The sequence below is a fragment of the Mesitornis unicolor genome, unplaced genomic scaffold (genome assembly GCF_000695765.1).
Source record: "Mesitornis unicolor isolate BGI_N332 unplaced genomic scaffold, ASM69576v1 scaffold8363, whole genome shotgun sequence".
NCBI classification, from domain to species: Eukaryota; Metazoa; Chordata; class Aves; order Mesitornithiformes; family Mesitornithidae; genus Mesitornis; species Mesitornis unicolor.
Window position 1 is genome coordinate 67238 of NW_010176846.1, and position 24078 is coordinate 91315.

General features: G+C 38.5%; 1 protein-coding gene across 1 annotated transcript in view; it reads left to right on the top strand.

The window, feature by feature from the left end:
- The window catches only part of CTNND2 (catenin (cadherin-associated protein), delta 2), a gene marked incomplete at its 5' end in the record, with an annotated part of 150743 nt that overhangs the window by 52732 nt on the left and 73933 nt on the right, over nt 1-24078 (top strand). The window contains 3 exons of the mRNA XM_010181860.1: nt 6-191; nt 10674-10847; nt 23220-23370. Of these exons, the coding sequence (XP_010180162.1) occupies nt 6-191; nt 10674-10847; nt 23220-23370 (511 nt within the window). The remainder of the gene's footprint in view (nt 1-5; nt 192-10673; nt 10848-23219; nt 23371-24078) is intronic.

Consider the following 24078-nt stretch of genomic DNA (forward strand, 5'->3'; position numbering starts at 1 on the left):
TTCAGACCGTTGAAAACTGTGTGTGCATTTTGAGGAACCTCTCATACAGGCTAGCTGCAGAAACATCTCAGGGACAGCAGATGGGAACAGATGAACTTGATGGATTACTCTGTGGTGATGCCAATGGGAAAGACACAGAGAGTTCAGGGTGCTGGGGCAAGAAGAAGAAGAAAAAGAAATCACAAGATCAGGTAATGAAAGTCTTGCATCTGTGTTGCAAATAGATGAATCACTTAAAATATAATTCATTAATGCACATTATTAGAAATAAAATGCATGATGCATAATATACAAAACTGTTGTGTTTGCTGATTAGCTGAGAGCTTAAAACAGAGTATGACTTAAGCAACAAAAGGAAATATGTTTGCTTGAGAAAGTAGCACATTACGTGGTGGCACCTGGAAACCATAGTCATGAGTATGCTGTGAACACCATAAATACTGTAAACTGCTCAGTCTATTGAAGGAAGTAATTTATAATGAAAAGTATAAGTCCACTTTGTAAAGTTCAGGTGTAACCTTCACTGTACTTCCATGCAGACACGTGTGTGTAGAGAGGCCTTGCTGCAAGCAAACATCAGGGTTACCTTTTCATATTTACTTACATCAGTGTTAGTGTTGTATTCTGCCTCTGCATGTTAAGAGAAAACTGTACAGGACTGAATCAAGCAATATGAGGTAATGCTAAAAGTGCATGCATATTTTGATATTTTTAATGTCATTACCAAACAAAGATTGAGAAGTACAGTCTTGATGGTTTCCTCAGGTTATTCAAGGTGCTGCAGGTTTTTATTTTAGGTGTGTTGAATTTCAAGATGTACTTCTCTCTGTGTTTTCCCGTTAACAACCTATAATTTGGGGAATGTTGATAAGGATATTATGGAGAAAGATGGTGTTGTATCAGTACACACACTAAAGAGCAATGAGAATGACTGATTTATGAACTTTTTCACACGACCTGTGCTGGCAGCAGGTAGTTCTCCATCTCTTCCTAGACTTAGTCTTTTCCATTGCTTTTCATTTCTGTTTCAGATTGCTCAAAGAAAATATTCATTTGAGTGAGCAATTAGGCACACAGGGAATTTACATAAATTATGTAAACCAGTATTGAAAATATTCCTGAGTTCATAAAGACAAATTGTGTTAATGTGAAAAAGTTATAGGAACATTAACAAGCTAAGATTGAGGTAATGAGAAACACAGCACTCGTCACTGGTAAGACTTCAATTTCACCTGCTCTTCTGGTTAAGCATTGCAGTCATCAGACAACTTGAATTTATTTTGGCCTTTTGTAGGGATTCCTGTATTAGGCTGCAAGGAGATCAAAAGTGCCAAAGCAAACTAATTTTACCCCATAAAGCAGTCATCATCTCTGTTCCTGAATTAACAGGTCCCACACACTACACTTGCAGTTATTCAAAGTGCAGGAACAAAAATAGCCTGTCTGGATATGGATGGGTCATACTACAACTCGCCTTTTTCTTTTCATGCTCTGTTTACCAACACATGTGCATGCGTGCACACACACTATAGAAAGTAATTTCTAACTCTTTTATAATCCTTCTGTGATTTCTAGATCTCGAGTTCATACTCAACTCTGTACCACTGGCTGTTTCACTGTTTCTGTCAGACTTCTCTGTTCTTTAAAGGTTCCCTACAAATGGTCTTTCTCCTCCCTCAGGCTGAAGAACGAATCTCTTTAGGCTGATTATTTCCTTTACAATATACATTCTTCTGCCTGCTCTTAAATTTATCTTTTGTCTGTTTCTATGAGCTTTCATTATCAGCATGCAGCATGGTAAAGGCCTCTTCAGATCTTCTTTTGTTTTTCTAATGGACAGGCTTAATGTAATTTTTTTAATACATTGAAAAATAAAACTATGCATGTATTTTCAGGTTTATGTTCACTAGGCTTTTTTGCTGCAAGGAAATAAATTTACCTTTTCCAGAACTAATTTTGTGGTGCACAAGACCACTTTGCCTTACAAGCATTAGAAATATTTTTATAATTATTTTTCTTCTTTCATCTCATTTCATTTAAATCTGTATAGCCTACATCATCTTGTCATATACCAGTATTCACCTCTGGCTGTTATTCAGTTCAGAAGTTTAAGGCAGCCTTGTGAGCCTTCTGCAGAGTGTGTTTTTCTCACCCCATGATCCTTGACTGTTGTTGACCATAACAAATATTTTAAAGTATGTTCTCAAATTAACTAGAATGCTGCTAAAAACAAGTGTGACTGAGATCTATCAGTAAGATCACCATGCCAGAAACAGCTCTCCAAAGTTACTCTCATAAATAGAGAATAATATAGATAGAGATATAGATATATATAGAGAATAATGTTTTTCATCTAACTGTGCCTTTATATTAATAACATAGAGCTTGACCCCCAACTTAAACTGGGGTAAGGGTAAAGGTAATTTTTTTGTGCATTTACTTTGCAAAAATGAGCACACAACTATATTCAGCTGGCTTTTTTCCTGGAAACCACCTAGTCCAATTTTGTAAGAAGAAAATGAAACAAACCAAAACACCCCGTGTTCTTTCTGCTTCCTTGGCTCTGTCAATGTCTTGCATTTTTTCAGGACCTCAGTACATTCACTGGTGTTGAAAAGCAGGAGTAACTGGAAACTCAGATGATGATGTTCTTCTGGATTGTGTCACAGTCAGGAATACTCAGTTTGCCTTTTCTGTATGTGTCAAGAAAAATCAGTATTCTTGGGTGTTTTGTTGGGGTTGTTTTTTTCCAGGCAAGAGTCTCTTAACAACAGGATCATGTAGTGTTCCTCAGGTTAGCCACAATTCATCTCATCTAAACTAAGCTCGTCAACACTTTCTGCAGCCTGTAGAATGTTTTCGCGTCCTTTTGCCATGCACTGTCTGCCTATGTGCTGACTGCTGCCCTGCGTATTATGTATATACATATTCTTTTACAGTAATCTCGTCGTTTTTCTGCAAGACTTTTAAATTTTTCCAGGTAATGCCTTTCATTATCTCTTTTCAATTGCAGTGCTTAAGCTGTAACCTGCTGCTTGTTCTGTCCATCAGAACAGATCTCATGCTCTCCTCAGGATGCTGTTTTTAAAGTGCTCATTCCTTTTTAGCGCCTCAGCAGGAAAGCTTTTAAGCTCTGAAATAGCTTATAATATAGTTCTGAAGATCACACTTGTGATAGACAGTGTTTTACATGTAAATAACCAGGGAATACCTATGGAATCTTTAAGATTTACAACATTTGAAACACTGAAAGCAATGCACACCACCATGGATTAGGAACCTGTGGAAGGAAACCTCAAAGAAATGGAAGACAAAAAAGCTATAAAAGTAGTCAGTTTCCCAAATGCCCCATGAAGAGATGGCATTGACCTTCAGGGTACTTTCAGTAGATCATTCATGCCAGACAATACAAACCTAATTACTTTTCAGAGAAGTTCTTCACAAATGTAAAAACAAATCTTTCTTTACACTCCTTATTATTGCCACTTACAGATACACAAAGTGGAGCTCAGCCCAGTATTAAAACTCCAGTCATTTACCTCTGTGATTTCTGTAATACTTGAGAGTTTTTCCCTTCCTGTCAGGCAAAGCATAGGGCACAAACACATCTCTAAGTCTCGCAACAGCTCTGTACAGGGGAGTAGCTTCCAGTTCTGCAGCCTGCTACATTTTATGTCTAACGCAATTGTGAAGTTTCTCTCCTATAGTATGCTTCTTCAGTCTTTCACTTACTTTCTCAAGGGTGTACTTTCTTGAACTCCTCTAATGTGACCAATACAGGCATTTGTGGAGTGGTTTCTAATTTTTGAGTAAAAGTATTCAACTTGTTTAAAAGCTACTAGTAGCAAAACTACTGTAATTGGGCAATTATACCAGATGTATTATTTTAGATGGCGGATGTGGATGAAGTTGCAGATTTCTATACTGAAAAAAAGAAAAAATCCCATACACAGCTAGGGAGTTTGTTTCTTAAACTATAAAAAGGAGAAACCTTCTGCAACATTAAAGTCACTTTCTCTTTGGTTTCCTCTGTGAAAAAAGAATTTATGTTTTATCATTTAAGAAACAATTATCCCTATTTCTACAGGTTATGTTTCAGTTGTAGTTGCACATAAGTTACTTGAGGAGAAGAACAGAACTGAGTGGTAGTATAAAATGTGGTTTTCTTTGAAAAGCCTTTCAAAAACAAATTGGAATAAATTTTTCATTAATGATATCTGTTGTCGATACCAATGACAACTTCTCTACATCTCGAAATTAAATAGAGGTTTCTTTGTTCAGTTCATAGTTAAGTCTAATGACACCTTTCAAATTACTTTACTTATGGAGTTCCCTTAGGATCACAGGAAGTAAGTGTTCTCCTTATTTCAGTATGAAGGTGGGTGGTGTTACAGAAGCCCACAATCCTGCCTCTCTTCGGTGGTTTACCAGAGGTCAGACAGGTTCCTGAAGCATATGCTTTGTTTAATACCAGAAGAGACCCAAACCTTCTAAAGAATTGGGATAAAAGCCAGGTATAGCATTGGTATTATCCACAGAAAAACAGAAAGCAAAACATCTATAAAGGCTGCAAGAAAACTAAGTGAGGCTCACCTGACTTTATTTCTGTCTCAGACCCCAGAGACTGTGATTCTTTGCTTTCTTCATTCTCTTCTCCCTGCTGATTACCTGTGATTAGCTGTGACAGGGCCTTCATCCCACAAAGCTCTCCAGCTATAGAGGCCTTCATCTCTGACTAGGACACCACAGACATCGACTACTCTCTCGTATCCTGTCACTCTTCAGATAGAAATTCTTTTTTCCACTGCTGAAAATTTTGTCACCACTGTTGGTATGCTCATTGCTGCTAACAGGTTTATCCTTTGAGCTGTATGAGAAACAAGGATTATGACAAAAAGCAGTTACGGAAAATAAGGTGTGTGGTCCAATTTCAATAAAAAAGAGCCAGGGAGTTGTCATTATTCCTTATTTTATTTCTTGTTATACAGCCTCTTACATACACATGTGGCACCAGTTCATTTCTTTTCCTTTCTTCACTAAGAAGAAACAGGCTGACTTCTTGGCTTTACCCACCTCTCAAGTTCCCCATCTGTGATCATTCTTGTCACCTCAGAACCTAGCCCAAAATCTGATTTTGGATTGGATGTGACACTTTTGAATTAAGCCTGACCTTCTTTCTCACCTTCTGTCAGAAGCCTTAAGGTATAACGGCAACATTTCAGGTTATGTATCGTTATGAACTGACTGGCACACCTCTTTAGCATGCTTGCTAAATGGGCTGTAAATTCCTCTGTCCAGATGAAATAGGAAGTCTAAGGCAATAATATTTCAAAAAGAATAAAAACTAAAGGTGTCCGATATGCCTTTTCATGTGCTGAGACTACTATTTTACCAAGTATATTTGAATACTCTACTGAACCGTACCAAAGTAATAAACAAAGAAGCAGAGAAATGGCTGCAGCTCCTGGGTTTAAACAATAATCTAAACTGAGGTTAGGTATGAAAGGGTGTGTTGCCAGTGTGTTCTGCCTAAGAGGGATATAATTTCCACTTGTTGCTTCCTTGTCTTGTACGAGGTGGTTATGCCAAGTATTGATTAGCAAGAAATCAACTATTTTGAGCAGCTCTTTACAGCTGCTTAGCAACCATTTCTAAGTTCTTGCTTGTTTACACAATAATAACTCATATACCCCAGGAATTTCTCAGTATCCTCTATGACCAACTTGCTTTCAAAGTCAAAACTACAGGGTCATTAAATATGATTTTGTACTTGTCAATTTGTGGAACATAGTGAAAAGCCCATTAGCTTCAGCTTCCTGTGGAGAGAAGAGGGGTGAGGAGAAGGAGATGTAGCAAAATGCCAAAGACTGTTGTCCCTGAATTGAAATCCATCCTGATTTTATTTGGGAGGAATCTGGTTTTAAGCAAAGACAAATTGAATTAATTTTTATTTCTTACCTAAGTGCATAATATAAAAAAGTTGAATAAAGGCAGTGACGGTTATTTTAAGAATGTATTATATAATCTGAAGTAAAATTTAGAATTATTCATGTGCCAGATTAATAATAAATATTCAAAACATTTTGAAGGCATTCCAAATACCTCCTCAAGGTTGTAGAAACTGTTGCATCAAATTGAGAGGTTACTTTTATTTATGCAATAAACTGTATCCAAAAATCATCCAGTTTTGTTGAGACTATGTGTTGCTGGACCACAGCAGCTCTGCCCTCTCCCACCCTACTCCTGTAATCTCTGTGTCAGTAGACATATTCATTTATATTCGCCACCTTTCTTCAGGCATGGATGTTTAAACTGAAATTTGACTTGATTTAATCAGTGTCATTCCTGTCTCCTTTGCAGTGGCTGCATGGATTCCCATCACCCCTAAAAGCAAGCTCTTCGATTTTGGTGAATTTTTGCTGCTTAGCTTTAGATTTCTGCTCTCAACAGCATTGGCCAATGCATCTCTTGGACAAAGGCTTCCAAAAGGGCTTATGGTCTGACGTACCTAGACACTGCTGTCATAGACTGCCACAGCCACTGAGATAGGCAGGGTGAGAAACCATTGTCCTCTTAGGGGGCCTGTTAGTTTAAAAGTCTTTGGTATTTCAGAAATGCTTTTGGTGAGCGTGGTTTAATTGCAGGTATAAATTTTGTCACTGCTGCTACAAAGAGCATAGCTACAGTGTTACCAGTCTGTCTCAAATGTCTAGGATCGCTGGAGAGAGATCAGGGTGGTTTTAGTCACTTCTGGGTTTTGTTTGAGATTTTTCCTAGTTTGTTGTGATATTTTTAGTAGTGGTGTTTTGCACAGACTATGGGACAGGAAAATACTCATATATAGTAAATGAAAATAAAACACTGTTGTTTTGTTATCCCAGAAGAATCGATCATCATGTAAACCTTAATATAATCCTTAATAACAAACCCCACCAACTTGAGATTGTTAGTACAAAAACCCAGATATGCAAAGTGCGCTTCTCTTACTGAGTTGAAGCCTTCCCTGGTATTCAGTACAATTACACTATAAGCATGGATTTGCTTTCATTAATATGAGAAACAAGATGGTAAATAATCTGTTGTGTGGCACAGGGGAGCATCTCAATGAGTGATCTTTTTCTCCACTCAAAGTTCCTTAGTAATGTGAAAACTTTGGAAACCTTATTAGAGTACTCTTACTCTCAAAAGTGTTGTTCTTGAATATCTTGGTATTTGTTTTTTATTCTTCTTGACTTTTATCCTTGCCTTACACCAGTTTCAGGAAATGAGGGATTTGTATCTCACCCACGTAACAAACAGTTTGTCAGCTTCAACCACAATATATGTGGGTAATTTCAGCTGAAGGAGGGAAGCCTGGAAGGAAAATTTGTTTGAGTTTTTTTTCCTTCTTAGCGTAAGCTTGGAAAAGTAATTGCACGCAGTCATCTTCTGCATGCAGCCGCTTTTTCAGAGGCTCCTGCTACATCCACAGCCTATCTCAAATGGACCTTACTGCTCATTCCTGATGGTCTGCAACAATACAGTAACTGTTCCAGTAGTTCACTGGGTAAAGTTGTTCGTGCTGCCTTAGTTCATCAATATTGAGCAATGTGAATGTCCAAGCAACTTCTGCCATGCCTTAGCCACCATTAGAGAAAATAAACCCTAATATCATTTCAGGGAAAATACTTTTTTTTCCACTAAGGCAATTGATGTTTACATTTATGAAATACAAAGTAAATGGATGAGGATCAGGACAATCTCCTTTGCAATAGCTTCTTTTCAGGCCTGTGTCAGTCCCATGCGCCCTGCAACAGTTGGGCTGTGCAGCTGCAGGCACTGGTCTCAGCTACGTGGAAGATGCCAGAAGCCATTAAGCCCTGCAATGAAGGCTTAGCTGAGATCACACATGCAGAGGAGCTGAAACGTGGAGGTGGGGAGAGCGTGACAGGTCATGGTTGTTTGTGCCCTTTACCTCCCCAGAAGTGGCTACAGTTCTGTCACTCGTTATCGCACAACCTTGAAGAGACTACCATAGGCACAGCACATGTGTCTTGCGTGGTTGGCAGTGACACCCTCCCGGTGCACACCGCTCAGCTGCTCTGGGCACACACAACACGTCCGAAAAATAGTGCAAGACGTTATTCAACATCACTGGATTTAGTGCACCTTCACTGCGTGTGCATGTGCAGTGCCAAAGACTTCCATCACCCTCCCAGGGACCCTGAGGCATCACAGCGTCTTGAGAAAAATGCCTTCCTCCCCACGGTTGGTGATAAATTAATGCAAACATGTGCTGAAACTGAGTAGCGAGAAGAGCAGGGAAATGCAGTAATTTGTCTCACTTTTTTTAAAAAATGTTTTCTCATTACTGGGTGCAATGGCAAAACTACATTAAATTTTAACTTATCTGTAAGTATTATTTCTAGTGCCTTATAAGTAACAGTGCAGCATGAACATATATACAGCTCTATTTATATCGTCTGATTTTCACTGATTATCAGCAGTCTTTGGAGTTGTAAATGCCTGAGTCTAAAAAAGAGTTATATCACCACATGTGCACAAAAAATGTATTGGGTCAGTCTAATACATTTGATACATTACATGTACTTTGTCTCTGAAATAATATATTAAGTTCCCTGTGCAAGCACTGTTCAGTGTAATGTGTCCATAATTGGTGCAAATTGGAATGAAATGGATGAAAACCTAAATTTGTGCATTGGATGCCACAGGTCATTCATTGGTGGACTTACTAAGATACAAAGCCCGAATCTGGTGTGAGGTCAGATTTGACCTGTAAGACGTGTTTCTCATTTGTTTTCCAAAATATTCTGACAGCGCAAATGATTGAATTCCAAGAGGTAAAATAAGAAGCGGGTTTTTATGTATTTTTATGAGCTGATGAGAATTCGTTTCTGGCAAGGATGGTGATTTATATGGAGAAAAAAGGAGAACTGAGTCACATACAGTGAAATCAGCCTCTTGGTATAAAGGCAGAAGTGTATTAAAAAAAAATTCAAAGGTGCAGCCCTATAGTAGTGTCACTGGAAGGGATTTTTTCCAGAAGACCATTTTCCTGTAGTTTCTAAACCATAACTGCCTATTGCTCTGCCCGTTCTTTTAAACTATGGTAACTTTTCTCCAGTGCAGTGAGTTTCATATCTGAGCAACTTTCTGGTTTTGAGGAGCTACTCGTGTATTGAATAGTCCTACTAGCTTTCCATTTTGGTGTTTTTTCTGCTTTAACTTAGAAAAAATAGTGTTCTAGATTCTCACTGGTAGTAATCCAGCAAAATCTTGTTGAAATTAAGCTGTTAGTTGTTATTAGATAGGACTTGATTGGTTGTGTCTTAAATTATATGTAGATTTTTGAAGTTAGCTTAAATAAAATGATGGATACTTCCTGAAAACAAGAGAATCTACATCTTTCCCCAGTGCAAAGTACCATTGTGGTGTTTGACTCCTAACTAAGCTAGGAAAATTAACTGTTGCAAATCTAAATGAGGAGTTTATTTGGCCTGTGCTATCTTTTTATGTCTAGTAGATGTTAAATGTTGTGATACACATTTTTTATCTACATCATCACAGTAAGCTCTAACCCATGGCATTACAAGGTTTACTTTCATATTGTGCTGTCTATACATGCCAGAGGTGTTAGGAAAGAGATTGTATTAAAAAGTTGGGGCTTGTTTTTAACACTGGTAGTAAGGCTATGAATTTTCTAAATCCCTTTATCTGTTCAAAGCAAAGAAGAATATGTATGACATATACGGAAAAAAATCACAATTGAAATACTTTAAAAGCGCATTCCACATCCTACTTTTGTTCATAAAAAAGCAAAACCATCCTTGAATTACCTTCTTTTTAAGATTTTCCATGCCTAGGTACACATATTGTGCATTCCACTGGAGTGGTGAATCACTGTTCTCCTGGAGTAAAGTTTCTCTTTCTAGTAGGAGTGTGTTTTTTTGCAATAACCTTCTTGTTGTCCAGGTGCTAATATTGCCCATTTTGGAAATCGGACTAGGGTTATTTTTTGCAGCAAAACTCTGTAAGCAATGAGAGAAAGAGCGTTTTGTGAGAGGTGGCTGTACCTAATGCATCGCAGTCTCACACTGTAGTGCTGGCTGACTGCATGGCTGAACGCCTCCAGACCTTGTGTGGTGAGAAGCCAGAAGTGGTTGAGCAGTTGGAGAAGACTTGCCACTCTTGGATGTTTCAGGGGATAGAGGGCTCATGGTCTTGTATGATTTTGTTTTCTACATTACTGTTTCATGTTGTTGGTTTTTCCCTCTCATGAGAAGAGAGAGAATGCGGAGAACCGAGCAGGATGTGAAAAAGGAAGTTCTCTCATATGCAAGCTCTACATTTTCCTATTAAAATACATTCACGTTCATTGGGCTTCTGTTCCCACCCAAAAAAATAAATGCAGTGAAAAATGTTTTTGTTATGTCAGCTAGCTAAAACACTGTGAATTCTGCCAGTGCTATAGCTCCTCTCTAAGGAGTGTTGGGTATGAAATTCAGTTTCTCTATGAAGCATCACATGATTTGGTAAAATTGAGAACAGCTCCTTCCGAGCAGATGCCTTCACACACGCATATATATGTTGTATAGATGCTATTGCTTCAACTGAGGCAACCGTTAACTATTTTGCTATTCCTTGCTGACAATCTGATTTATACTTTTCAACAGTGGGATGGTGTAGGACCTCTCCCAGACTGTGCAGAACCACCCAAAGGAATCCAGATGCTGTGGCACCCTTCAATAGTCAAACCCTACCTCACACTTCTTTCTGAGTGCTCAAATCCAGACACGCTGGAGGGCGCAGCAGGGGCACTGCAGAACTTGGCTGCTGGGAGTTGGAAGGTAAGAATTTTAACCAGATATGTATTTCTTTTTCAGTTCAGAAACCTCCCTACATGTGACAGGAAAGCTGTGATATAAATGTGTCTGAATGCTCCTGGTAGTGAAGTTGCCCTCTGTTTTCACAGAACTATCTGCAGTCAAATTTGAGAGAGTATTTTAAGTCTTCTGAATTGATACAGATAATATCATAGGAAAAGTCAGCACACAGCAGTGAAAATCACATTGGTCAAGTCAAGTATGAAAAATTGCCACTGAAAACCGATAACCAAATGAGGAGAGGCAGCATCTTTATGAATCCATGGTGACAGAGCCATGAAAAATGAGCCAAAAATATCACCAGTGACAATCAAATGAAACCATATCGTTCTGTCACTGCAGAAAGTGCTTGACGTTCTGTCTGTTAAGAGACAATAGGCAAGAGCATAGCAAGATATAAATAATGTGACAACAGCACAAGTAATCTCACCATCTACTATTTTAAAAAATAAGAATTTTTAAAAATACATCAGCAGTATGATTAAGTATGTACCATGAGTAAAGAAATACTCAATCAAGGCACTCCATTCCAGCTAATCCTACTTTTCAGTTATAATTGAAAGATCCATTTTTCTCTCTCATATTATTTGCAGTGAATTCCGAAAAAAATTAAGAACTCATTTGTTAGATTTTGACAGTATTTCTAAATTTAGAACATATTTAAAATTCAAGGTAACAGATGAGCCTAGATTACTTGTTAGCAATTCCTTCATTGCTTTCCTGATGGTAAACTGGTTTGATTGGGTGAAAGTACTAGCCATCTAATGCTTTATTATAAATGTAACGCATTGATTTTAAGTTAATTCTCAGTGGGAATTTTTCACATTTACTATGAGAACATGCATGTATGGGGAAATTAGGTTATTAAAGCTAGATCTGAGAAGGTATCCTGTTTGGTTTTAAGCATTTGTGCATTTGTATGCGATATGCAAATACCAATTTAATTAGCCATTCATTTTGAAATTTTAGCTGCAAAGTTTTGTTGGAAGTTGAATTGGCACATTCAGTAGATCTTCGAGGCATGCGAATTTTTTTGAGTACTGTGTTCCACCAAACCTATAAAATGCCCTTTACTGTACCATTCAGTGACACATGAAATGAGTAACAAAATATCTGTCCAGTGATCTTTTGTCCTACAAAGTACTGCGTATACACTGTGCCTGAAAATCATTATACTTTTATTATAGACCACATCAGATTGTTTAATCCTGGCACAGACACACTATAAATGTGTTTTATCCATGTGGGAATGGGTGTAGCCCAGGTCCAAATGAGACAACAATGCATGCATATTTGCCAGGACTTATAGGAGTGCTGAAATCCAAGTGGTGCCCCTTTTCCTGTTTCTAATAAATCTTCATACCTGTTGTCCTTTAGTTGGCAGAAGTGTACGGGGAGATGAAGGAAGGCTCTGCAGAGCTCTTTGACAAGTGCCAGGTTAGAAAAACTGATTTGAACTTTGATATTATCCTCGCTGATACCATGGGAAATGCTCAGTTGTTCTCATGTTGCTCTATTTTTCTAAAGATTCACCAATTCCAGTACGAGTGATGTGCAGACAGAAATGAATATCCTTAATTTCACATGTCATACTAGCCATTTTTGTGAGGGGAATAACCCTCTTTGGGGATTACATAAGCAGTGATGTTTCCACCTTTTGACCTCTCTTTTCCACTGCTGCAGTCTTCTGGATATAAAAGGACTGAAATAAAAGATAGAAAACTCTTAAAAGAAGAGGATATTCCTAAGGGAGATTTTCATTTTTTCAGTTCCTCCAAGAAACTGTAATTGTATAAAAAATGGAAAAATATATTTTTTTTCTTTTTTCACTTAAAATCCTTCAAGAAGAACTTTATGGTGGACTGAAAGAGAAAAAGAGCAAACTGCTTGAAAATAAATAATGTTGCTATTCATATTAATAGCAATAGTAATTGTTGGGGTTTTTTTTTCCAATTAGTGTTACTTTAATGCCAGAAAAATCCCAGAATATATGAGGCAGCCAGTGCACCAGCCATGTTCACACACTTCTGAAGATACAGTCTTGTCTGGAAGAAAGTGCAGTGCAGTTGATATACTTGAATAATTCTTTCTTAGCTGTTTCAGTCTTTTGGTTCCTTTGGTATAAAGCTGTCTAATCCTCTTCAGTGACCAAGAGGTAACACTTTTAACACAAGCAGTGCTTAACCAATGCCATTACGAAAGGAAAGTGAGCAGATAAAAGGAAGCCTGAATAATTTAAAAAAAAATAAAAAATTGTATAGGGGATTTAGATGAATGTCTGCCACTAGAATTAAGACATGATATGTGTCTAAATCCCCTAGACTGCTTTCAAAAATTTCAAACACAAAAAGAAAGCAGCAGTATGTAGCTTTAAGGATTAATAGCTGAGAGAGACTGAAAGTTTTCATTATTTCAGGGACTATGGTTTCTGGATACATACACATAAAATCAGCACATGGACATAATAAATCTTAATCTGTAGGACATTTTTAGCACTGTTTCAGTTGCAGGAATTCCTTCTAAGACCAAATACTAACAAAAAAGAAAAAAATGTGACATACATATATTTGCATATAATTTATCTATGTCTAGATAAAACACTTTGGACCAAAGTCTTGCCATATATTACCCATCTGCAAAGTATACTTGTTTTTTCTTACAATGACTAATACATTATTTGGTCAGTGCAATTATTATTAGACCCAAGATAATCTGTAACGAATCAAAAAAGGAGCATATTCATGACAAATACATTAACAGGTCCAAATTTACGTTTACCAATAGAACAGGATACTGATCTAAGCTATGAGGAAGGATATTTTTAATGTAAAAATTTTACCTGGGATAGATCACAACTGCATATTTTGACTTTCATGTATATTCTGTTCTGAGGAAGAGATTGACAGCTTACATACGAAGCAGAGCTCATTTTGGAAGAGGCTGTTACAGGTGACTGTGGAAGTTCATTCATCTCAGTCTTCTGCACCAAGATACCATTACATAGGGAGGACACTGGTATTGGAATCCAAAGGAAGCAAACCCATTCCTTTCATGGAAAAAGACATGCGTATCCTCACAGAGCTTTCTTTTTTGTTCATGTACTTATTTCATGCGTCTATGCATAATATGCATGACCCTTCTGGAATAAGATATATGGAGACATTGAAATATGCATGCTTTTGGCCGGGTATTTAAAAAATTAAAGTTTTCCACATCAATAGCAGGACGCCACCTTGTTTAAGGTCTGACTTTGCACAGCAGCCTAGGATTCTTGCAGCTGGTCACTGCATGTCCCCCTCTTTATGGAGTTGATGGCTGCTAGCCGTACGCACTCCAAGCACATCTGTAACCTGACAGCCTACGAGTCAGGTTGTCAGTGCTGTACATGGATGCACCTACCCACTTCTGCAGGACTCGGCTGCTGCCTGGGGTTCAGTGGGTTTCTGTTTGAGTGGAGTCATTGCTTCCCAAAATATTTTCTCCTGTCAAATCATAGCCAGGGTAATTTCACTGTTTCCTGAACTTCCTACAGCAGGAGGAGCAATGCATGAAAAGGATGCTCCATGCTGCTTAGTAATATGAAATAAAAATCTAGGCAAATACATTCCTTATCAAGCTTAGCTGAAGTTTTCCCTGAGTAGATAAGTCTTCAGAAATGCCTTTGGAAACAGTGGAGACTTTACATCCCATTAGATATCCAATTCCATTGGGAACTCTGTTAATTTTCTTTGCTGCTAAGTTTGGGTTTTGCCAAGTTTGGGCACAAGGCTGTGGATGCTGTTTGCCTGGACTTCAGTAAAGCCTTCAATACTGTTCCCCACAGTATTCTCATGCACAAACTGGTTGCCAAAGGCTTGGATGGGCATACACTCTGCTGGATCAAACACTGGCTCGGTGGCCAGACCCAGACAGTTGGGCCAGGCCCAAAACTAAGTTAGGTGGGAATGTTGGTCTGCTTGAGGATAGGAAGGCTCTGCAGAGGGACCTGGACAGGCTGGATCGATGGGCTGAGGCCAGTTGTATGAGGTTCAACAAGGCCAAGTGCCGGGTCCTGCACTTGGGTCACAACAACCCCATGCAACGCTGCAGGCTTGGGGAAGAGTGGCTGGAAAGCTGCCTGTCAGAAAGGGACCTGGGGTTGTTGATCGACAGCCGTCTGAACATGAGCCAGCAATGTGCCCAGGTGGCCAAGAAGGCCAATGGTGTCCTGACCTGCATCAGGAATAATAAAGGCAGCAGGACTAGGGAAGTGATTGTCCCACTGTACTCAGCACTGGTGAGGCTGCACTTTGAGTACTGTGTCAGTTTTGGACGCTGCAGTATAAGAAAGCCATTGAGGTGCTGGAGAGGGTCCAAAAGAAGAGCAACAAAGCTGGTGAGGGATCTTGAGAATAAGTCTTATGAGGAGCTGCTGAGGGAACAGGAGTTGTTTAAGTCTGAAGAAAAGGAGGCTGAGGGGAGACCTTGTCACTCTCTACAACTACCTGAAAGGAGGTTGTAGAGAGGTGAGTGTGAGTCTCTTCTCACAAGCTACAAGAGGAAATGGCCTTAAGTTATGCCAGGGGAGATTTAGGTTAGACATTAGGAAAATCTTCTATACTGAAAGTGTTATCAAAGACTGGAACAGGCTGTCCAGGGAAGTGGTGGAATCACCATGCTTGGATGTATTTAAATATGGTGCTCAGGGACATGGTTTAGAAGTGGGCATGGTAGAATTAGATGACGGTTGGACTTGATGATCTTAAAGGTCTTTTCCAACCATAATGATTCTATGATTATAAATAAAAATAGGAGGTTTGCTGACTCAGACATATTCTGATGACACTTGCCTGCTTATCAAGAGATTTCTCTCACTGTAACACTTAAAACCTGAAGTCCATTCTGCAACCTCGTGCCAGTATTTATTTTAATACCTTTGATTAAAAAAAAAAGAGGTATAAAATTCCAAGACTCATTCTGTAAAAGGAAATCTCCATAGATCTTTTTATATGTAGTCTTACATCAGTATTTTTCCTTAGATGGTGGGAATAAAGGTGGCAAGTTCACTTTAGTTTTCACCTTGGTCAATAGGCTATTAAAACATTAAATCTACTGAGCATGTAAAACACTATATGCAAAACATCCTAGCGTTAACGATGTCAGGAGTCCAAGGTTATGTCACTTCTGAACAAAATTTCCCTCTCAGGAAGAAAGGAGATACTGGGAAATCTGTATGTTGCTATGTCTATCTATATGTATCAGCTAAATTTAGGCTGATGTCAGTTTATTTGCCAGAGACATGTCTGCAATACCTGATGTTGTGAACTGAATCACAGAAGTTTTGAGGTTTTCAGGGATGTCTGGAGGTCATCTGGTCCAGCCCCTGCTCAAGCAGGGTCACCTAGAGCCAGTTGCCCAGGATTGTGTCTAGGGAGTTTTTTGAATGTCTGCAAGGATGGAGACTCCACAAGTGCTCTGGGCAACCTGTGCGAGTGCGCAGTCGCCTTCACAGTGAAAAAGCATTTCCTGATGTTCTGCAAACCTCTTGTATTTCATTCTGTTCCCATTGCCTCCGGTTCTACAATTTTATCTTTTCTATTACGTGCAGTTAAAAACACAGTGTTATCACCACAAGTTGGATTTCCTTAGTTTTGTCAAACCCTTAACAATAATTTCTTCATTCATATGATCCTGTTTTGTTTTAGAATACTATCAGAACTTACATAGGTAATGCATATCTTTTAAAACCAGGAAAAAAGATCTACTATGTATCTGTTGGCAACATAATGGCTTACATTAGAACAAGTTGCGCACCTGCTCTGGGCCTTGGTTAGTCCCTGCTGTGTGCCCAGTCTTCTGTCCCAGTTGCTTTTCAGGCTTTACAAACTTCCCTCATGTGCTTTAATGACAGGATGGCCAGCTTCATTTTCCTGAGTGTCTGTTAGTTCCTTGGGATCCTTCACATCAGGAACAAGTGCTGCTCTGTTTAACTCTTGCAGTCCCCTGAGGCCATAGCATTCCTTGGCTAGGTCTCTCTAACTCCTTTCATTTCACTTCCATGTTTGATCATGCTCAGCAGGGAAATGATAAGGCTCTTTGGTTAGATAACTGAATGTCCCTGTCTTTGATCCTCAAGAGGTACAATGCCCATGTGAATGGGGTTTATGGGTCATTGGGCTGATCTCTTGAGATAGCTAGATGAGATCTCAGTCTTTGTTCCTTAGGCAAGGAACTACATTTATTTTCTTAATTCCGTCCTAGAGAAATCTGAGTCTCATGGGAGCAAGAGCTCCATTAAGTAAATTATGAGATAAGGAAACTGAAAACATAAAGGGGACTGATTCAGTCACTAGGTCAGTGCAGCTACTTCAAAGAGTGGTATGAAAAGAGTTTCAAGCTCCTTACCATCCAGACACTTGCAGATAATGAGTAATTGTCTAAAGCAGCAGACATCTAGGTTATCAGTCTTCCTCTTATCAGGTGAGGACATACTGTGGGTTCCTTGCCAGACTCCTCTGATGACTCTAATTATTTACATATTAACCCTTTGGAGTTTCATTGGGTGATTCCAAGAGGAAGTTTTTTGGATTGCAGTGAAAAGGCTTACATTCATTTTCTTCAAGATAACAATATTATGAGTTCTTACATGATAGGATAGAGAAGACCTCCTACAGCACATCACCTAATCAACAAAGATAAACTTTTTACATAACCAATGCTTTGTTCTGTCAGGAATTCTTACCTGGGTGGAATTCCTTCCCATAGATTATGCAGCGTCAATTAATACAGAGAAACTTACTGGCTCTATAGGAAGGAATATAATATGCAAGGGACAGGACAATATTCAAGAAGCAAGACGTGCTGCTGCGATCACCCGTATCATACACATCATGAGGAGATCAGCGTGGACGTCAGTTTGTGGAATGAGAGCACAGTAGCTTATGGTGAATTCACGCTCAAAGTAATTCCTTACTATACTCAGTCAATTTACTTCCCATGAGATGTGTCACCTTTCTCTCAGAGCCTTTCTTTTTAAATTATATTAGGTACAGTGTTTGGGAGAATCATCGTAATGGCTCTCAGATTATTTTGAATACACAATACACATGTGTACTGCAAAGCCAAGAATGATGAGGTGTAAGGACAGTTTCTTCTGAACTTAACCTTCCTCAAACATTTAAGATATCTCCTGTTAACACTGTTTTAGTTTCCTCTAATAAATTTATTTCTTTAACTGTATATCTTTACCCACCATGTTTTTTCGTTTCTCTTTAGTTGACTAAGGTCATGGAACAAGAGATCAATAACCAGTTAATACTTTTCTCTTGTTCCAACATGAAGATGTAGAGAACTTACTGGTGGCCTACCAGATGGGATCATTTCTGAGAACAAAACACTGCAGTCATGGAGCAGAAAGTCCCTGGGAAGTGCTTGCTCTCTTCACAAATTGCAAAAAGACAACCAAGATTCCGAAGCTTTGCTCTCTGTCAGGTGGTGTGACTTCTCAAGGATCCCAGTAGAGTTAGTTGAGTAAAATAGATTTGCAGTTTTCTAGATGGAGTGTAAAAATGTAAAAATATTTTACGTTTATTTTTCCTGATGCATAAATTACATTCAGTACAATCAGACAAAGATGAATACTGGTCTTTGGTTACTGATTGATCTTTAATTACCCAACATGCAGTTCTCTTCCATGGTCTGTTTTTCCACTTATGTTAGCAGACAGCCCCTTTCTAAGCCTCTCCTAGCAAATACTGAGTCTTTCTAATCTTCCTGATTCTATTGGTAATTTAGTTTGCTTTGTCACACTTGCTGCCCTGATTTGGCTTTCATTTTGTAGTTAATGTCTCAGCAATTCCCTTTAATATTAGATATCAGAATGATCTTTGAGTCATAGTGTTGAACTGTACCAATACAATGCAAATTCTGGTCAAAACTGAAATGTGTGATGGTGAAATATTCTGCAAGATACTCAGATAACACTGTTGTCAATGGCAAGGAAGTAAACCCATTCAAAATATCAAGTGTATACAGTTGTTGGCATTCCTTGAGGGTTTTTGTGTTGGAATTTTGGGGTGGGGTTTTGTTTTGGTTTGGTTTTTTTCATTTTCATTTTGTGCTGGAAATGTCTTCATTTTTTGTTTGATCTCCTGTGGTGATGCTTCAGTGGAGAATAAAGGAAACCATATGAAACACTAAGTGGAGTTAAGTGGTTAAATGCTTTGCAGTTTTTCTGAAAAAATAAATAACTTCTATATGGATTAATTACTCTTTTGTTGAGTTTCAGCCTAATGTAATCCTAATCCCTAAAGGCATTCAGCTCTGGAAAGGGTCCTTTATAATAATAACAATGACAAACTAAAAAATAATTTTCCAGTTTACTGTATTATTCCACTTAATTACCATGACAAAAAAAAAAGGAAACTACTAATGTAAGCAGACATAGAGATGCACTAGATACCTTCAAAGTGATGTATAGTAGTTGTGCTCCCCAAATTCAATTATCTGTAGGGAGTATCCATGCATAAATTGAGGCGCCTGTGCTTGTCTCTGATAATTTAGCTGCAATCTGATGCAAGAATAATGATTTTATTTTCTTTTTTGGCTCCTTGTTTCCTCTAAAGTGTTCGCTGTCCCCATAGGAGCCTTTTCTCTTTACAAACTGAACAGTTATTTGATCGTTGACATTGCCACTGATTTGTGGCATAACAGGATGGGTAAGTATATTGGCAGAGAGCCTCATTTACCTACTGATAGGCAACAAACCCTTTATCGCTTTTCTTTTTTATGATTTTTCATCTCTTCTCTTTTATACCTCAGTGAGCTCCTATTAGCAATTGACCTGCAATGTGGAAGTGCAGGTGCGTTTCATAATGGCTTTAGGCAAACAAAAGGTTCATCGGTACACGCAAGAGCGAATCAATTTTTCCGTTCTCTGCGAGAATAAAATAGCCGGTTTGAGGCGTCTCAATTTGAGCATTCCCAAAATCCGCACAGCACAGCGTAATTGCCCGCGAAGACTTGTCCTAATTGGCAGCTTAAGGAAAGAGACACAGACAGCTCTTACCGCTTTCCGCTTGGAAAGTTCTCCAGAGACTGTTGAAACAATTAATAGACATTTCTGTCTTTCTGCCTAAGGAGCATGACTGGAAAACACAGATGAAATGATAGCAAATCACACATTGAGGAGTCTGTGAACTTCTCCCAAAGCGGATGGAGGACGTTCTCTGCAAAGAGAGAGCTGGGGGTAGGGGGAGGAATGTGCAGGAGAGAGGAAAGGATTCATCCATACTTTTCTCTCTCCCTCCCATTGTTTTATGCATGTGTGTGCATATGTGCATCTGTAAAACATTTTATCTGGATTTTTCTCCTATGAAAACTTTGGAGCTATATTTTTTACTATTGTCATCGAATTAATTGGTTCATTATGGATGATGAAGGCTTGCAAGTTATTTATTCTGTGAGGAGGTTTATATTTTCTCTTTTTTCATACGGAGTTATTTCAGTGTTTCTCCTACAACGTCTTCTGCTCTCTCTAGGGTGAAAAAAGACATTTCTTAATTAGTTTCTTTTGGACTTTTGTTTTGGAATGGATGATGAAAATACTACAACCCAAGAAGTCTATTGTGAAAGTCTTGTGTTTTCCCTTGGTAACTGACTAAAAAAAAATCAAAGGAAAAACTGTTTACTGAGGTTTTAATAAGGAGGTTTTTATAATATATTGAATAATCCATAAGATCATTTTAGATTCTCTCTGGTATTTAAGAAACAAAAGATTGTTTAAAAAAAACAAACACCCCCACTGATTCCTCATATAACCCATACTGGAGGCAATACATCTGTGACGTCCTTTTGCAATGAACAGCAGCATCTTTCATAGAGTGTCTGCTAGCGTGAACTCTCACCTCCACCAGACAGTCTCACTCCTTTCTCAAAATAGTCTCCTTGCTACCATGGACTCGCACCCTGGCAGTCACCTTGTAATCACAGCAGACACAGGGGAGGCCTCCCCTGGGAGAGGTGGAGAAAATACAGCGATGGGAGTTCTTAAGTGCAAAGAGCTATTGCTTGTGGTGCTCCCAGCTGCAGATGAGAGTGTGTTTAACTGACAGGTTAATACATGTTTATTAAAACAGGAAGCTTAGAAAGATTAATTTAGTGTTTTTATAGCATCCTTTATATTTAATATCTCATTAAAATCAAGGTATAGGAAAGAAATTGTTATTCATCAGATACTTTCAATTAAACTCACTGATCCTTAAGATGTGTTTTAGTTTTTTATCTGATGATCATCCTATACACTGGTTCTAGAAAAGAGACTGGAGGTGAGAGCATAGCATAAGATCAGTCAAGAATCCTGCTACCACTTCTCTCACCTAAGAGCTTTTTTCTTTCCCACAGAACATGATGGCACGTTTACGTTTTGGCCATATTACATTACTGTGCTCAATGATGCAGAGAACCCCATGTCCCATTTACCTGACTTGAAACCTTACCATAACCATTATCACTTTCATCTACAGCAAAGTCCAGCCCACTGGCTTTTGTTATGCATACTTACTACAGAGGAGAAATAATAATATAATAGTCTTTAAATGCTGGTTTCTTTTCTTTTTTCCCAAATTCCTCTGAATGACATCACCTGGAATGAGTTTGCACTCCAGATATTGCAACATTGCAGGCCTTGTCCGTCTCTGTATCTGCTGTTCTTATCATAAAATATACCTGGCTTTTGCTATTCAGGGTACCCGTCTATAATATAAACAGATACTAGCTTTTAAAGTGAGCACTTCAACTATGGTAAGTAAAGGCTATATGCAGAGCATGGTCTGCTGATAGTGAGTGTACTTACCTTTTTCTAATGCTTTATTTCATGGAATTTGTTTCTACTCTTTATGGAGGAACGCTACTGTAATGGAACTTCTTTAAGGTGTGTTCTAACTGTTCTTTAAGGAAGGTTTCTCAAAAGAGAAGGGTCATCATGATCTGAAAACCCTAAGGCTTGTCATCCTACATTTCTAAAATATTTGAAATATTTCAAAGGCTAAGGGCTTCCTGAACTTCGTCTTCACCTTCCAGGTATGACGGCAGGATAAGAATTGTTGCTGTAGCACTGAAAGGAGGAAGAAGCTGTGCTTTAATAAATTCCTTTCAACTGTCAGTGCAAGGAGCATGGATATGAACTTTATGAAAACTCTATAGAAGAGCTCAGGATGTGGGAAGGAATACATGCCTAGTAGATAGATGGCTTGTTTTGAAAAGCGCTCTGCTGAGAAGTCCTACATATTCTGCAGGTGTCCAGACATCTCAAATTTGGCAAAACCCATGCATTTTAAAACCACAAGGTCACAGTTTTGGTCTTGTTTACATTTTTTCCAACTTCTGGAGCTAGCATTCTAATGATAAAAAGAATAGACTAGGTAATCTTTTTTCCCTTCAGGTGCTAGAAAACCCAGGTTGTGGAGCATTGGACTGCTCTCCTAGTCATGGCACACAGCACAGATCCCATCCATGGAGAGGTTCACTGGCATGATAGTCTTTAGAGCTCTTAGAGGATTTTCTTAGAAGTAAACAACTCTGTTCATCGTTTCTACCATCAGACAAAAAGGACATTCACATGAACATGCTGATTCACTTTGCGATAAAGACAAGGCACAGCAGTGGTGTCATGACCAGCTGCCAAGTGGGAGGTGCCTACAGGCCTCTCTGATACGATAATCTGCTAAGTTTATCCTGCAGCAATGCATTACATGCGGTACAGCACAGCACAGGCCTGTGCCTCCCTCAGGTCAAATCTTGCATGAATCTCTAACTTCCTGATGTACAATAGTCTTCCAGTTAGGACCACTACAGGAGCCAAAAACAGGTGTAAAGTTGTCCTCGTTTTTTCCTTCTGAATAGGTTGACGATCACAAGAGAAATTATAACAGCATTTTCATGTTCATATTCATAAGAACTATTCAGTAATAGTAGTTACAAAGAAATAACAATGTACTTGAACGTCTTTTGTAATACATTTTTTGCAGTATAAATGTTGTTTTAGCAGTCAACAGGCATCATTAGATGTGCCTAGGAAATGCTGATGCAAAGCAAGGGATCTGCAGACTTGAGCTTTAAAAATGTAACCAGGTGTGCTAGGAGTAAAGTCAATTTGTCATTTAATTTCTCTGCCACCATGAAAAATTAGTGCAGATTTCCAAATCAAGTGGTTGCTTAGCATCATAAATGCAATTATTTCCCCTCTTTTGAGTTTGCATCCACATGTTTCTGTTATCCCTTACTCTGTATCTGTTATAAACTCAGATTTCTTGCTTTCTCTAGTGGATTTCCCACTTTCTTCTTCATGTGTCTTTACAGTGGTCAGTTTATATCCGCGCTGCTGTCCGCAAAGAAAAAGGATTGCCAATCCTGGTGGAACTGCTTCGAATAGACAATGACCGGGTGGTATGTGCAGTTGCTACAGCTTTACGAAACATGGCCTTAGATGTCAGAAATAAGGAGTTAATAGGTATGTTTTTTCCAAACAATCTATATGTTCTGTGGATTTGGGGTTTTTTTACAGTTTGCAGCAGAATGAGCACAATGAAAACTAAGAATTATTCTCACATTTCTAGCACAGTTTCTCTTAATTTTTTCTCTAATGTGTCATATTCACATTTTAAGTGACAGTTTAGTGCTATATTGCAAGGGATTGTTAAATTAATTAAACATCATGCAATGTTTTATGATCTGTCATATTGTAATCTCCAGAAGAAAAGCAATGGCTTTGTTCTGCTTTAGTAGTTCATTCCTAGGCTGGCAGTAGCACTTGCATCTTCCAAATCAAGTTCCTAAGGAGAGCAGCCATTCCTGATCCTCGGATAACCTATTGCAAGTAATTTTGGGGTCATGAAGTGACAAATCATAAAGATTTTAAGATGATTCCAGGAATTTACGGGGCAGATTAGTAGCTCCAGCAAGAGAACTGGGAGATGCTTGATTCACAAACATATGCAGTTAAGGAAGAAGACAATAATTTACATAAATCATTGTTGCCCCTGAAGTCGGATGGTATGGTAATCAAACATCTTGTGGTTTGGGTCCTTTTTATTTTTTTTATTTATTTATTTACTTTCTTATTTATTTTTGCTGTGCTTTTTCATCGAAACACTGTGGATCATTGAACTTTTATTTTCATGTTCTGTCTTTGAAAAATAATCACTTCCTTGGTTTTGAA